Source organism: Hydractinia symbiolongicarpus, chromosome 8, assembly GCF_029227915.1.
Source record: "Hydractinia symbiolongicarpus strain clone_291-10 chromosome 8, HSymV2.1, whole genome shotgun sequence".
Classification (NCBI taxonomy): Eukaryota; Metazoa; Cnidaria; class Hydrozoa; order Anthoathecata; family Hydractiniidae; genus Hydractinia; species Hydractinia symbiolongicarpus.
In genome coordinates this window covers 11811178-11828628 of record NC_079882.1, presented here as the reverse complement: position 1 = coordinate 11828628, position 17451 = coordinate 11811178, and the positions used below count along the sequence as shown (strand labels likewise).

The window sequence follows — 17451 nt, the reverse complement described above, 5'->3', positions numbered from 1 at the left end:
TTTTCTTTCAAACGATTATCCCGTGCGTAGACACCTTAATCTAGCAAAGCTTTCAGGTCACGTAAGCAGGTGAAAAGCCCTGCAACTTGTAATTTTTATAAACAAGCGTGGGAAAATGCGCAAAGCGGTATGGTGCTCGTTTCTTACAAAGTGTTTTTTTATTTTCCTCCGATGTGACTCTTAAACTATGCAATAACTGTTATGTTTGAGATAAAAGAACTTTTCTACTTTAATGTTCGTTGTTCCATTCACATTATTAAATGTTAAAAGATATAAATAAAAACGTCAATCCTCTCATAACGAGGCGAACGCGTCACAGCTATTATTTTCCCTAAGGATTTAATTAGTTACCATTTTCCCATTAATTATCCGGAAAGCTTAAAAGGAAGGTTTAAAAAATGGTACGCATATTTTCATAGTGGATATTCTATTGAGTGCATTGACAGCATATCCGTAATTAATTCTTCGGCGGTTATAAAAGACAGCTCGCTTGAAGAGCTGACACACAGTACAGCAGTGTCGTGTGAGGAAGGAGCGATCGAAAAGCTTTTGCAGTTTATTCATCTTACAAGAGAAAAAAAAAACGAATACAAGAAATGGATAAATATTTTGGATTTGTTTTTTTCATGTTAACAATTGCTGTGATTGAGATGAGAAGTATTGAAGATAGTTTACTTTACAAGAATGTGAAAATACCAAAAAATTGGAAAACAGATGATAGATATTCGTTTCAATGGAAAGGTAAATACATCTAATGATCATTTAAAACATGCTCCTTTGTATACTGTAGTACAATTATGTTAATTTATTTTTTTGTGCTAATTAATGCTTATTTTATTTTAGGAGATTTTACTTATGGTGTACCTGAGGATTCAAAATGCGAAAAGGTTATGATGCCGAAATATGGTCGATTTATTTGCAGCTCAGGAAAAGGTTTAGGCCGAATTATGTGTTTAACTGAGTGTATGGATGGATACGAACATGCTAAGAAAGCGATGGTATTTATTTGTAAAGATGAAGGAAAATGGTTAGACATAAGACATAAAGAAATCTCGACTCCTTATCCGGAATGCATAAGAAGCAAATGGCCGTCACAATAACGAGAGAAAGAGAAAGTATAAGGAACAACATGGATAAAAACAAAATAAATCTTTGCTATTAGCAACTTAATTATAAAGTTATGTGAAATTAATAACCTAAACAGTATGGTCCTTATAAACGTTGTTGGAGGGAAAGAATAACTCGTGAGAACTTTAGAATTATAACATAGATTTATTTGTATTGATTTACAAAAAGCTTTTTTTTCTCTTTAAATCTGTTCATATGTTAATAGTATACATAAGAAATATATATTTATTTATTTATTCCCGAAAATGAATTTGTTTCGACATTACTTCTTCCGTTTTGTTATCACTGACCACTCCTTTTAATTCCGCAAAAATATGTTCCTGTTTTCCTCACCAAACCGACCGAAAAAAACACCGCACATTCGCGCCACTAAAACTTTGACGTCTGTATTTCGTCATGTATATGTTACGAAGATTGTGATCATGAATTATGCACATTGACCAGTTATTATGCATAATAACAATAACCCTAACCGTTATAGATAATATCCGGGGGAATAATCGTAATTTCCAACCCCGTAACATATTTCTCGTCTAAATTCTTAGCAGTTTCAGGAATAGTTAACTAATCGATTCAAACCATGACTGAAAGTCTGCTCCCTCCTTTTCTAGCACAAAGTTGATGATTCATCTCCATTACTTTCTTCATAACGATTTTTTCGGAAGCTTTTAACCTCATCAGACCAGCCTTACTGCATTCTTTCTCATCTGTTACGTAAATATGAACAGGTAATTACTTTTAAGTATACTCCTTCATACACACGACAACGACTTTGAAATCATTCACTCGGAGAAGCACAATATCTAATACTAAGAATAAGTTTTATTGTCACTTAGTTTCTACTGAACGCATGTCATGGATGACAACATTCCTGAGGAAGTGATAGCAGCATGCAAATGGCACATTTTCAAACGTTCTAAAACACCATCAGGAAAGAAACATAGCAAAAATGGACACAATAAGATGCAAAGTGAATCATAGCTAAAGCATGGCTCATTTAGAATGTCATTATTCTTGATCGAGTGGGAGAAGTGTGTCGATTGCTTCTTAATTTGCGTTGATGCTACTTTATAGCTTCATTTAAAACTAATCAGTAAACTATTACGGAAAATGTTGTTACCATATAGCAATTCGTTACAATAGCTGACTATAACTTTACGCAACTTCCGAATTTTCTAAAGACTGTCTTTCGCGAAAGTCTGTATGAGTACGATTAAAAACTTTTAAGAAAGAGAGAATATTTCTCCAATTAAATAAGAGGAATAGCAGCAGTAGTAGACCAACAGTTACCTTAGTACTGACAGAACCAGTAAACAGACTGGAAATAATTCTGTTTTGAAATCATAATCTGTTATCCCAACTTTCTACATCTAGTTGTGAAAACACGGTAGTTCAAACAACCTGTGCCAATCTTTGATGCTAAATGACTTTGCATCAAAGATAGTCATTCAGTATTGCTTTTTAAAGTCTAAAAAAAGTCTGGTGACGGAAAGGCACTGTTTTTGCAGTGTCTTTTGATGTTAAAAACTTATTGTTTATTGAAACTCTATTGAGAAACTCTATGGAGAATATTAAGATTTTCATTTTTCTTGTAGTTGCAATTTATATTATCTATAAAATTTATAACTTAAACATTGAAATACGGAAATTAAAAATAATAAAATTAAAATTTCTCAAGTTTAACATCTCGAAAATATCATCATAATGAAAGTCAAAAACTTAAAGAAACTTGTTTGTTAGATAATTTTTACCGTGTTTTTAACGCTTTCGGACGGATACCGTAACTTTAGAGACAATTTTTTAACTAAAAAATAAACGTAGCTTTAGGTTAGGAAGTAGAAGGTACTCTTAATGTGTATTAAAGTGTACTTTCTTCATTGAAATATACATTTACAGTCCGACTAGAAAACTTCAACTTGTTCTCTATTTTTTGAAGGCAAGAAATTTCGTTAAGATTCTTAAGAAGCAACAAAACAAATTTCTTCGGAGCGTTAATTTAAATAACCTCGTAATTTAATGCTTAAAATGTAAATTTTCATATAATGTAAGCCTTGCTTGCTCTTTAGTTGCTTTTAATTTTTCTTTTATCAAAATCTTACGCTTATATTCTTACACAGCTTCTCCTTACAGAAAGGGCGCGAAAACAGATCACATGGAGGCTTGAACAAAACACGACAGTGAATAAATCCATGAGATACAATGAAACCATTCTTCACTGTAGTTCTGATGAATTGTTTATTTTTCATAATTTGTCGCATCATTATTTCGCAGTAGAGTTAATTGAAGAAATGACAGGACCGCCACAATCAATTAGTTTTAATTTTTTGTTATTAATATCTTTCTACAAATGTAAACACATTCACCGCAAAGGCGGAGGAGTGATTTGATTTTCCGAATCAACTTCATAGCAATAAAAAAAAATTGACGATTGTTGATCTACAAAAACTTTGAAAACAAATTATTTTTTTTAAAAAATGAACTCGTCAAAAGCGTTACACAGCTCTAAAATTTTATCACGTACTTTATAGTACAAAGACCTCTTGGTCGCTCCTTCTGCAGACGATCAAACTTTTTAACACTTTTTAATGGCATGCGTAGCTAGGACTAGACATAATGGTTACAGCTGCGTTAGCTAAAAACTACAGTTAATCGATTGTATAAAAACCTAACTCTGATATTTACATCTTGTGCTGAGCGTTCCGACAAATGTGGACAAACCACAATAGCTACTCACAAAATGCTAACTGCATTTATGTAACTAGGGTTAAGGAATTAGAGCGATGAACTGCGCAATCTTTTAAAAATCTCCAGGTCTGCAAGTCATTAAATAGAGATAAAAAACTAAAGAGTTTTCAAAAAGTGATTTATATTTTAAATCTCATGAAAATTTGTTAATAGAAATATTTTTTTGGTCGGAAATTATTTTACTATATTAATTTCTTTAACATTTATGTAGTTATTTATATTAAATATATATTATATATATATATATATTATTTAATGTGACAGTGCGTTTTCATTTTTTTTTTTTTTACTTTTTCTTAAGTTGATTTTTCTTTACTGGTGGTAGCTACTACGAAAATATCTTTTAGAAAATTAAGTACGAATTAGCTTTTAACCAAAAGAATTCAAGTTATGTGGTATGATGTTCGAATGACGTGATAGTCTGACCTTGATATATTGCAACGAGTTCTTTCTGCGTCAATCATTTTTCAGAATCTACAAAGCCTCTTTTTTTCATTACATTGGTGCTATTTTGCTGCGTGTAATAATTTGGGGAAGAGATTATGTATTATTTTAATGTTTTTTCCCCATTAGAATGTCAATATAAATTTAAATTAAAACAACAGCAATACCGCACAACGTATGATTCTGATACGTGCAGCACGTTTTGCTATAAACACAACAATTAACGGTAAATTGTCAGGAGACATCACAAGAACAACAGTGACTAAGTCCATTATCAGGCGCATGAATTATACGGCAACAACATATCAAACACACCTAAATCTAAATACATACAAATAATAATATAATATAAAAAAACGTATTTTAACTGTATATTTATTAGGTGTTAAATTTTCTTAATTTTGCGTAAAGCCTTCATTTCCGGAGTAATGTCCAATGCCAAATGTTGTTTTGCCAGCGTGCTTTTTTCACACCAACTGAAAGTTTCGCGTAGGCGAAAATTTAACTTAGCCACAATATTTTTGCGTAATTAGGGATGCATATTTTTGTGGCAACACTTTTGTTCAACGTAAGTTTTTAGTGACGATTCTAGCAAAGGTGTATTAATACACCTTTGCTAGTCAGTCAAAAAACCAGTGCGCATAATACATTATGCGCACTGGTTTTTTGACTGACTATGAGAGGCGCTTAATAAAAGGGCTGTAGGAGAAGGGATACGCATCACAAATTTAAGGAAGTGTCGCGCCCATTGGAAAGAGGCGTTAAATAGAAGGGTACGTTTAATGGTGCCGTAACAGTAAAAAAGTAACTTGAGTTCAAGGGGCTATTATGCGAAGAAAGTGAACAGGTGGGAATTTTAAACTTTCTACTCAAAGTTGAAATTATTGACTCTAATTAAATAACATAGACGGTCAACAACGCAACCTTTAAACATCGTGGTTTAGAGGTGGATCTAATGAAGAAAGAAAATCAGGAAAAATAATTAAATTTAGAAGTGGGATTAATGTCGCAAGTTACAGTTGTCAATTTTTTGTATAACACACCCGAGAAAGGCGCAATAAGTATTAAGGATTAATCCCTACATTTTCCCCAAACGTTGGATTAACGACAATTGCAGAAGTGTTATCACGCAAATATTTTTACATGACACGAAAAAAACAGATCATGTTTCTGCCATCATACATGGGAAAAATGCATTAGCCAAATTTGAATTGAAATTTCAAACTTGCATTAAAAAATGTTTTAATTGCTTCAATTTATGATAGAAACCACAGATGTTTTTTTGATAAAACAAGTTAACTTCATTCTATGGTAAATTTTATGAATGAATAAAAAAAATTAGACATAAATTCCATAGAAATTAACTGTCTCAAGTAAATTCTAAAATTAGTTAAAAGTTTTGCGTTCACAACCTTTTGTTGTGAATATTTTGCAAAATACCAAAGAAATGAATAGTTGCCATGGTAAAGACACACCTAGCAACACCGGGAAGCTAATCTGTTTCTTGATATTTAAAGGAACTCATGTTCGCACGTACTAGATATTTAGGTACAAGTATCAGATATTTCATCAGGGTTAGTCTGAAGCAGCTATATTATCGTTTTCAAACATTTAGATTGGCTACAAGCTATGGCGTTTTTACTTTCACTAAACAACTCTTTTCCGTTCTATTAGGTTTTTAGGGTCGTGGAGTGTTTAACATCTTCATTTCGGTTTTCAATTTTTTTTACAGATTCTGATCCGTCATGGAATACCTGCTAAATATTGCAATGAAATCCATGACGAATCAGATCTATAGTAATTTTTGTTTCAATTTAGCTTTATTATCGGTTAGAAAACTGGCTATATGATGTGTTGAAATAACGTTTTTAGGTTCTCACGCTAATTTCTAACCAGAGTTTGGTCCAGTGTCACCGAAAATTTTAATTTAACTTAAAAATAACTTCCGAGTCATTATATTCCAGTGAATATTGACTTCCCCGGTAATTTAATCTAGTAAAAAGACTCCCTAGGGTTTATATTTCCTAGAATAAAGACTGCTGAAGTCAAAGTTTCTATTTCTATATTATGTGTAGTTCCAGGTAAATCAGGAAAAAAAACAATTAATATGAATCATTTTTAAAAATGAAAAATTTCGCGGGAATTAATTTTTGCGAATTTTGCAAATAGCGAGTTTTCCAATAATTTAAGACAATTGAATACTTTTTGGATTCCAAAGTTAGCACAGGACTTAGTTAGCACAGGACTACGTTCGTTCTTTAATGTACATAAACCTTTCTTTGTCATAAGTTCTATAGTATACGGGGCTGTGCAGTTAGAAGAAAACTTTCCACTTTTCCTGTCCTGTATTCTTTGATTTTTCAGCCAAACTTTATTTTTGATCTCAAGTGACGTTGGCACTGTATGTCGGCGGTTAAAATATTTTTACCGCTTTCTTAAACTTTAGCAAGGTTTTTGCTTGATGATCTTTCTCTCTCAACGACAATGTTGATAGAAGTATTGCATTAAATACCTCCATGTTAAATGGTTGATCATTCTCACTAGTTTTTAAATCTGTACCTAATGTCAACAGAAAGAACTTGGCGCTTGTTGTACATTAAAAAAAAAACTAGTCGTTAACCCGTGGTAAAATCCACGTGTTCGCCCGTCCTTTTTATACCGCATTGCGTGCGTCTCGCTACCTGCGCAGCTAAGCTACCATTTTGCGTGACAGACGGACGGATGGTCGGACGGAAAGTTAGTTTGAGTTGTGTGGGTCATCTCCAGTCATTCATGAAGATTTGTTACGACTTCAACAAATTCAACAGTTATTTCTAAATATTTGCTAAGAAGTGACTAAATTCTGTTCAAGTGACAAATATTTTTGCTGACTAAAAGTTTTTAGCTGACTTTTTAACGATAAGTAGTAAATAAAAGTTGTCGAGTATAAAAAATTAAGTTAACTCCTACTCTTGATCTTTCTCGCTCACTACGTTAATATTAAATTTTGTATTGTGATTCTCTACGTTGATAAGGGGGCCATTTAATAATTAACATGACACCCAAATTCGCCATTTTTTTACCACCCCTCACCCCTTGCAACACATCGTAACAAATCTAGTACCACCCATCCACCTATCCACCCATCCACTTACCCGCCCACCCCCTCTTGTTACGCAATATTTCAAATCTTAAAACCTCATTTATTCATTTCCTATGCTACCAAAAACCTTCATGAAACAGATAACCAGGCAAATTAGTGCTCTAATATAAGAAAAAGATGTAACGGGTCATTTTTTTAGCATACAAGATGACATTTTAGGTATTTTTACGTAAGTCCAGAGGCAAGAAACAAATTAAAGGTACAAACTATACACTAAAATAACTAAAAATATCCGTAAATACATAAAAATTCTCTGTTACATACCAAAAGAGCTTTGCAACTCCCAGCCACCCCTAAATAACAGCTCGTACCAAAAATGATCATACCCCCGCACCCTTCATCGAATTTTTTTTATTGGAGTAACAACGATCTAATTAATATTTATGGATCATTTTTATTACCCACGAAGTGTTACCATTCCAGATCATCAAATTTCTTTTGTTGAACTAACGACAATCTTTTTGTCATTACAGTTGCAACATCTTTTAAAAATAGATACTCTCTGGGACTCAGAATAATCTCTTCCCCAGAGATTCGTTTTCGCTTTCTGATATGCACTAGCCACAAACGCGAGAAAGAAGCTCCAGAAACGACATTGAGTTTCAGAAATCAAATATTGACAGTCATAAAAATATCCTTGAAGACAAAACACCGAAATTCAATTCCAATTGCAAAGTTTTGTTAGATCCAGTACTTATAAGTAAGTGTCTTGCTTGTTTATGGTTTGCTCCATCGTTGCCTGTTTTTTAAATAACTTTGCAAATAATTTTTTTTCTTGGGTCTGCGTTTCGCAAACAGTGACGTCAATAAGAGACCTGACACTAAATAAAGGAAAAATGGATTCTTTAAAGCTGGGCGTGAGAGGGGCAATGTTATTCTTTTCAAAAAAAATCCTTTAGCAGAACAAGTCAACAGTTTCTACCTGATCGGCCATCATGGAAGTGCTTATGTGTGCTCTTTCTTATGCTCATTTCTCCTGCACTAATTCCCTTATTACCAAGAACGCAAATTAAAGTACATAAATCAATTTAGTAAATCTTGTTGGAAAGAGACACACCATTTAAATATATTCTATTGATCAACAACTGCCTCTGATATTATACATTCTGACTGTTAAATAAAACAAGGACCAGAAAAACACAAGTCTAAGACAACAATATAAAATGTTTATGACAAGCTAAACGTTCAATTTGAGTTAAAGTTACATAGCCTAAATATCAATCCACTTTTTCTGTAATTTATATAGATATTAAAAACATCTGGGCATCAAGAATTGTATAAAAAAGAATTAGCAGCATTTTAAAAAGAAATCTGTTTAGATGTCCAAGACAACACGCAGTATTTTTCTTAAATGTTGCTACTTTCTTTGCTGACATTTCACCTATGCACAAATGAAATTTATAATCCAATTATGTTAAATGTTATCACCCTGTAATAATTTGGCAATCGACGAATCGTTTTTCGCGCCCTCTATAAATTCCTCCAATGATAACGTGCCATCTAAATCAGAATCAAGATTGGCAAATATTTTTTCTACTCTTTTTTCTGGCGTTGACTCGTCCTCTGGTACATCGATGCTGTTTCCAACCATCTTGTAGATTGCTCCGACTATCTCATGCATTTCCTCTTTTGATATGGATCTAAAATAACATTCTGGCTTGTACATTTTGTCTAACACATAACCTCGTTTCCAGGACAAAAAGAAATAATAACTACTGAAAGGTTGGTCTATCTATTAGTGGGGAATAATTTTTCCGGTCTCACTTTTGTTATAAAATATATTATTTTTATTTTATTGTTATTTGTCATTGTATTACAATCCCACATATAATATTTCTTCCAAAATGAATGTTTTTGGCATTCAAAGTGACAATACATTATGGAACAATCCATGCGACAGCCCGCTTGAAAACCTGAAAAAGTCGAAATGGGAAATGCTGACGTACAATAATAAGTATATTTCGCTACGTTCACACGGCGCGAATCTTTTAGAAAAACAGTATGTTATATTCGTACCTGTGTTTTGTCTGTTTAAAATGACTGCCCTTCAAAACAATGGTAGGGAGAGATGCAAAAGTATTTCCGTGGATTTTTCCACTGGCCTATGCCCGGCATTGTACCTATAAATTGCTTTCCTTCTAATATATATTCTTCTTACCCGTTTTTATCCAAATCGTACATTGAAAAAGCCCATCTTAATTTGGCTTCGATCGATCCTTTTCTTGTGACACTTAGTCCGCAAATAAACTCACGGAAATCAATATAACCATCTCCATTTTCGTCAAATGTTTTAAACACTTGTTCTGCAAATTGCTCGGCATCTCCGTTTGGAAAGTATTGATGGAAAATAACTTTAAACTGTGGGAAAGTCAGCGTGCCATCTGGATAATCTTTTAGAAAAGCTAAAAAAAAGGATGAAGAGTGGTAAATTATTTTTTCTTACATTGACAAAAAAGACTAAAGCAAGTGAAAATGCTTGATGTATTTTGAGTCTGTATACTATTCTTCACCAATTATTAAATTGTAGTAGCATCGAGCCTCGACATTGTCACTAATTATAAATTCTTATAACAGAAATTTATCATCTTATTTGTATACGTACATCCTACAGGAATTTTTTTTCATCTTTTTTCACACACATTTATTGTAATTGTTAGATAAATATATGTGCGTACATTTGCTTGCGCTGCAGACTCAGCTTTACAAATAGAAAAATTAGGATTTGTAATTATTAAAATGAACCTCCATTTTTAACTTTATAGACATTAAGTTTATTTTGCACTGCACAACCTAGTACCCAGGGTGTGTCGACTTTATTCATGTTAATCAGAAAACTGACCCTTGGAACGAACTGGTGCGCTGTTATGTGCCTAAGAATTTCCAATTAAATTAGCACTTAAGGTCACTTGGTGCGACATTTTTGAAATACCCTCCCTTTGACGTCATCACAGCATATAAAGAGACGTGAACTAAAGTAAATTTTAACCCTTTTTCTAGGACTTCGATACAGCCTTACTTCAAATGAAAGAATAAAGTCAAGTAGCTTAACATATATAAAGCAAGTATTTTGGATAATCTGTATTTCTACTTATTTGTACCTAAAAAATTCCTATTTTTTTCTCTTTAAATAAATTAAATTAAATTTGCAGTCCAGGAATCTTCTCTACGAAAATTTATTTTGCTAAAGTCTTTTCAGACTGAAGCTCCAAATTCTTGGATAAGTCAGAACAAAAGATGTTCAAGATGTATAATTTCAAACACTTCTAAAAACATTTCAATACATCACAGAATTTTTAAAAAAAAATCCTCCCAATTCACGAGCGGATTTACCCCATTGGAAACGAATTTGTACGAAGAATATAAAGAAAACAATAAGAGATCTCTGCTCTTCCACTTCGATAAATTTCCCACAGAAAAAATTTACACTTAAAAAAACCTGTTTCGAAGAAACTTTTTCGTATCATTCCTTATGTTAAAATTTTCGCAGACAGCACTGGTCTTAACAATACCTCTAAAAATTGTGTGCAGTTCAGTCAGCTAATGTAATAACTTTTGACTTTTATATTTTTAATCAAGTCTCGATTTTTAACGCAAAAATTTCCACATGGTACTGCGCATGCAAGAAGCATAAAACCTGATACCTTTGTAGAATTCCTGTAGCTCCAGCTCACTAAGTTCGGTTTTATCTCTCAAATCAGCAATAGCTCTTGGCTTCAACTTGCTGTTTTGCTTTCCCATCTTGTTTTTATCACTGTCAAAGAATAAACGAAAATAGTAAGACGCCGTTTCAAGTTTTCAAACGCCTCTTCGCTTCTACTTAAAGATACATGTACACTTTTAGTGTCAGATTTACTCTTTCTTTCTCTGTTGGTATGTATTTATCCAAGAGCTTGTGTAAAAATAGCCTAATTTTTCATTATCTTTTGCCTTGTTTAAACAAACATTGTGTAAACTTGAAGAGTGTTTCGTTAAGATGCGGTCATTTAAATGCGAAGAAAAACATAAGATAAGATCGTAATCTCTCCTGGTGAGAACGTAAAAACCTTCACACGTTACTCCAAAGCTTTCATTTTGACAGCGTCTTAACATTCTACATAGTTTGACAGGCTAAGAAAGTATGGATAAATAAATGTTGTAGGTTTTTTCGCTATAACAAGATGACTAACACGAAGTTAAACAAATTATTTCCGAAATTGTGAATAATGCAAATTGCATCATCACTAGACTGCTCATTTTAAGACGTACCAAATTTCTGACTGATGTTCAAATAATGAGAAAATTTCGCAAAATGGCAAAAGCATTGAAAAATGTGAGCCTACAAATACTTCGAATGAAGATGTTTAAAACCTTACGAATACGTTAACATGCCTTTTTAAGTACTCTTTAAAACGATCAGTGCATAAAATTCAGAAAGCGAAATCTGGAACTAACTCAAGCGCATTGGAATTGAAATATTTTTTTCTAATGTTATGCATTAGACAACTAAAACTCTAGTAAATGTGTCACTATAACTTGAAGAACTTATCCGTGAATAATAAGCAAGCAGAAAAAAGTACTAATTGAAAACGATTATAACAAAAGAAGAAGTTTTGCGTGACATTTGCTGACGATACGTCCAAATATTTCGTAACAGGTTTTCCGTAATAGTTTACTGATTAGTTTTAAATGAAGCTATAAAGTAGCATCAACGCAAATTAAGAAGCAATCGACACACTTCTCCCACTCGATCAAGAATAATGACATTCTAAATGGGCCATGCTTTAGCTATGATTCACACTTCTCTTTCTATTATATCTATTTTTGTACGTTTTCCTTACGATACTCTCCAAAACAAACAACCGAGAACTCAACATACTTTCTTAACAGAAACATTTTTAGGCATTTTACTAGTGGCGATTATTCAACGTCAAAGACTGTTAACAGATTCCAGAATTTTCAAATTGCATTCATCAATTGGTGCATTTTGTACAAAAAATTTAGATTGTACGAGTCTACTTTGTAAAATAAAATTGAGTGAGTTAATCAGTTTATAATCACTGTTGTGTTATGAGCAATAATTTTGGATTTTCTTGTCAATAAATAGCACCTGAGATAAGAAATAGTGGGTTACAGTAGTACGAGAAGAATGGAAGGGAAGAACTTACTAAGTGAAAAAAGGTACTGGATTGAGTGACACCTGTGACATTTCCTTTTGCAGACCATAGCATGCAAAAAAATAGGGTAAAGGGGGGAGGGGGTGAACTATAAACAAGGGGATGTTGTTCAGGAAGCTATATGGAAGTTGATTACAGATTACTAGACCTGGGATCGTATTCGAAGGGTAAACAACTAGTTGTATAAGTTCCACACAGTTAAAGTTCTTATGAGGTTGAAATCTCATCAAAATGTCAAAATACCCCCCCCCCCCCCCCCCCAAAAAAAAGACTCAAGTATGGACGACCTTTCAAGTCGAATCAAGTGAGCTTTTTTCTTAGATTATTGTTTTTTTATATTTTTTACTGCGCTTCTTCCCTTTCTCTGTCGGTATTTCGGAATAAATTTTTTTGATAATATAACACAGTTGAAGTTATCACAGCGGAGCGTGATGATGATCCTTGTAAAAAGAAAATGTTCTAGGGAGAATTATATGTTGTTTCATGGTTAAAAGTCATTTCTATTTCTCCTTATAAAACCTTAAAATATAACTGCTGTCAGCGAAGCTTGTATGAACTTGTATGAATAACGAGAAAGTGGCGATAGAACTAGCGTGCAGCAAATATGGTTCAAAAACTTTTATTAACATGGAGATAAAAAATTGTGGACACACATTATTTTTTATGGAGTTTATTTGAGATTTACTCTTATCCTTGCCTGTATTTAGCACTTATTTTTTAGTATATTTTTTTCCAAATTATAAAATATTGTTATCAGTCAATTTTAAAATTTCGAAAGTTTGAATTTACATTTGTTATTTCAGTACGGCCGGTCTCGATTGCTCAGTTTTTTTCGGTCTCGAGTTTTTGTGCGTGCACACCTTATGTAAGGTCACAAGACAAAATGTCAATTTTGCCCCACCATTAATGTTGACACGTGACGTAATGTAGAATTTATCCCAAGTTTTTATGAATGTACATAAAACACAACACTCCGTTTAATTGCTGAAATATATTTACTTAACATAACTTAAGTTGACTAATGTCTAAGGATTAAGTCTATTTTTATCGCTGTTGTTTTGAGCATCTATTCCCAGCCTTTTTGAGACGCTCATTCGATTTTTTGGCATTCTGGATGAGGAGTTGGAATTTCATTGTGTCTTATGTCGAGCCATTTTCCTTCATCTTTACAAAGATATATCATCGGTTTCCCAGCGATTTCGTATCCCTCCATACACTGACATAAACACATAATCCGACCCGAATTTTTTGGGCCGCAGACAAATCGACCGTATTTCGGCACGATAACTTTTTCGCATTTTGAATCATCGGGTATACCGTAAGTATAATCTCCTAAAAATAAAATAAAAATTAATCAGCACAAAAGAAATTTATCGATAAAAATTATAGCTACTACAATATACAAGGGAGCATGTTTTAAATGATCATAAGATGTATTTACCTTTCCATTGAAACGAATATCTATCATCTGTTTTCCAATTTTTTGGTATCTTCACATTCTTGTAAAGCAAACCATCTTCAATACTTCTCATCTCAATCACAGCGATTGTTAACATAAAAAAAACAAATCCAAAATATTTATCCATTTCTTGTATTGTTTTCTTTTTTTTATCCTGCAAAAAAAAACAAATTTAAAATCCCTAATTCTAAAAAAACTAAATGAAAATTTTTTTATATAGCAACACAGCTTTAAAATGACCTTTAAAGACTCTGTACTAGCTACTTTCATGTCGGAAAATTGCGTTGTTCAAGTTTCCAACAGGATCTGCTTTTTAACAAACAAGTTTCGACTAAAATTTACCGAAAATGTTTCCAAATCTGTTTCCAAATTCTCACATTGTCGATACAATAAAAAAATGTCGGTATTAGAAAGAACCCCTGGCAAGCAAAAATGAATACCTCGTCCCCAGGACAAGTTTAATGCACTCCCCCTCCTATCTTTTCTTTTCGTAACTTAGCCACTTAAGTATAATGTGAATGCTAAACAATTCAAAATGGCCACTACTTTTAGCCGTTATTGATGTAAGCATTGATAACTCAGTTTCGATGGAAATGAAATATACGTGCTTTTCCCAGTAATCAAAACCACTGAAGGAAGCTGAATCATGGATTAAGAATAACAAAAAAGCGTTCGAATTTACTAATCTTCCTACTTCCATATCTTCCTTCGATTTTTTTTTGTGTCCCTGTAAACCTTTTGTTATAGAAACTTTTTAACAAAAACGACGCGTTTAATAACGCATTCTTTACATTTTTACAAGACTTTCGTCTTTGTACAGCTAACACTTCCAGTGCACAGTTATTGACGTAAAAACGTATTTTAGTTAAAAAAATCCTAAAGTTAACATGTTTAAATTTTACATTAAAACTTTTAACAAATAGGGATGCAAAATTGGAGAGTAAAGTATTGAAATTCAGCAAAAAATATAATACCAATGACGATGTATTTCTTACGACGGTACAGAAGAGTCAATATACTTTAAATTGTGCATTTCTTACACGATATTGCGCACTTCTTAAACAACACTGCGCACTTCTTATATAGCGTTGCATACGTTCTTATGCAACACTGCGCACTCCTTTTACAACACTGCGCACTTCTTATAACAACACTGCACAATTCTTATACAACACTGCGCACTTCTTATACAATATTGCACACTTCTTATACAGCGTTGCACACTTCATATACAACACTGCGCACTTCTTAAACAATGCCGCTCACTTCTTATACAACACTGCTAACTTCTTATACAGCGTTGCACACATCTTATACAGCGTTGAACACTTCATATACAACACTGCGCACTTTTTAAACAACGCTGCGCACTTCTTATAAAGTACGCAGTAAATAAATATACAGACCGGAAACGTTCAACAACAAATTCAACGCACAATATGGAGGCTTCATCTTTATTTAAAATACGAATCTTAATTTTCTTTAATCACAAATTTGTTCAGTATTTTCAGCAGCTTAATTATTTTAAGCTGCTGAAAAGAATATGTTCGGCACACGTTGTTCAACATTTTTGCTATTTTGACCTTCAACTTTTTTTTTGTTAAGTATTTTGCGTATTGACCCGTGACCAGGAGAATATATATCCCATTGTTTTTCTTTAGCCAGCCGTTTGGCAAATGTGCAAAAATACAGAATTATAAATAATTCAGCACTCACAAAGATGTAAACAAAACTGGTATTTTTAACAGACTGTACACTTCTTACACAAATCTGCACACTTCTTATACAACACTGCACACTTGTTATACAACACTGCTCACTTCTCATACAACACTGCGTACTTCTTATACATCACTGCGTACATCTTATACGACCCTGCGCACTTCTTATACATCACTACTCACTTCTTATAAATATTGCAAATTTAATAAACACGTCCTTTCGGCATGGGTTGAAAAAGTAACCTCACCTCTTCACTAATCCTGCAGGCGGAATTGCCGTAATTTTCATCGAGACTGTACCGTATCTACATTTCTACGTTGATGCAGGCGCTAGGTGAAGTGAGGTCTTTTTCAGTCTGTTTCTTCGCACAAAGGTATCATTACGACTTTATATCAATATATGTCAATCAGAAGTTATCCATCTACACTCGATGATAGTTTAAAGTTTCAACAATGTTTTCGTAGTAAGAAATAGGCTGAAAATGACCTCTCTTTAACAAGCTCCCGCATCATTCTGCCTGCCACGCAGTTGTTACAGGCAAGGGTTTACTGCGGAAAATGCAAACGTTCAAAAAGGTGTATACTTGGGTGAGATTAAATGCAGAAGTTCACGTTAAAGGAGAGGTGAACAAAAAATTATTTTGTGGCAGCCAGGAAATAAATTTTAAGCGAAAGAGAAAATATTATAGATTTTTAATAACTACAACAATAACCAAAAAGTAACTATATTTCACTACAAGTATCTATATAATTTAGTAAATATACAGACCGGAAACATTCATCGACAAATCGAACGCGAAATATGGAGGCTTCATCTTCATTTACGAATCTTAATTTTCTTTATTTTCTTTACTCGCAAATTTGTTCAGTAAGTAGCATAGAATAATAAAAATATGTTCGTCACATGATTTTTGCTATTTTGATCTTCAACTTTTTCTTATTTAATTATTTTGTGTATTGACCCGTGACCGGCACAATAAGAAAAAAATATATCCCATTGTTTTTTAATTTAGCCACCCGCTTGGCAACTGTGTAAATATACTGAATTATCGACCGCCTGGTCACCCCAGACTGCTCCGAAATCTCGCTTTGCAGTTAGGGTCCCATGTTGCCCACAACATTAGTGTATTGTTATGGATATAAAAAGAAGTTTCACGAAAGGCAAATCTCCATTATATTCGCCGTTATTTGTAGCCAATTGTACAGCACGATAAGTAACGATAATTTTCACTTCACCCAGATAAAAAATTACCTGCTGTCATTAGTCGTCGCTGGATATCGCTCAGTGTGAACTACGCTTAAAATTACAATATCTTTTCACACATTTAGCTCGCATATACACTTTTTTTTAAAATAGAAATTTCCTTTCATTGGCAAGGCATTACTAAAGTGTTTTATTCACCGTATGAAACTTTGTACTAACCTTCTAATAAGTGGCGTTCGAGAAGCGGTCGCACCAGTGTTTTTTAACACTGCCCTAGTAAATAATTCAGCACTCACAGAGATGTAAACAAAACTGGTATTTTTCACAGACTGTTTTATATTTTCGGTCTAGTGTGTTGTTTTTGTGCAAAGGTTTTGGTGAAAATACCGTTTTTTGTGAACTCTACAAATATTTTTAATATCAAAACATTCTTAGTATTTTTGACTTTTTTTGTT

The 17451-nt window shown here is 33.1% G+C and overlaps 3 protein-coding genes across 3 annotated transcripts; 1 reads left to right on the top strand and 2 right to left on the bottom strand.

Annotated features, from left to right (window-relative positions):
• The first annotated feature begins 439 nt into the window (after window positions 1-439).
• LOC130654747 (uncharacterized) lies at window positions 440-1393 on the top strand. Its single transcript, XM_057457363.1, has 2 exons — window positions 440-741; window positions 844-1393. The coding sequence occupies exons 1-2, from the start codon at window positions 597-599 to the stop codon at window positions 1098-1100; spliced, it is 402 nt and encodes a 133-aa protein (XP_057313346.1). The 5' UTR covers window positions 440-596; the 3' UTR covers window positions 1101-1393.
• A 7447-nt stretch (window positions 1394-8840) lies between these two features.
• On the bottom strand, window positions 8841-11522 carry LOC130654814 (neurocalcin homolog). Its single transcript, XM_057457450.1, has 3 exons — window positions 11101-11522; window positions 9618-9861; window positions 8841-9099 (listed from the first exon to the last, which is right to left on the bottom strand). Exons 1-3 carry the CDS (start codon window positions 11195-11197, stop codon window positions 8874-8876), a joined length of 567 nt encoding a protein of 188 aa, XP_057313433.1. The 5' UTR covers window positions 11198-11522; the 3' UTR covers window positions 8841-8873.
• A 2062-nt stretch (window positions 11523-13584) lies between these two features.
• On the bottom strand, window positions 13585-14556 carry LOC130655195 (uncharacterized). The gene is made up of 2 exons (XM_057457926.1): window positions 14054-14556; window positions 13585-13944 (listed from the first exon to the last, which is right to left on the bottom strand). The coding sequence occupies exons 1-2, from the start codon at window positions 14196-14198 to the stop codon at window positions 13703-13705; spliced, it is 387 nt and encodes a 128-aa protein (XP_057313909.1). The 5' UTR covers window positions 14199-14556; the 3' UTR covers window positions 13585-13702.
• Window positions 14557-17451: the final 2895 nt, after the last annotated feature.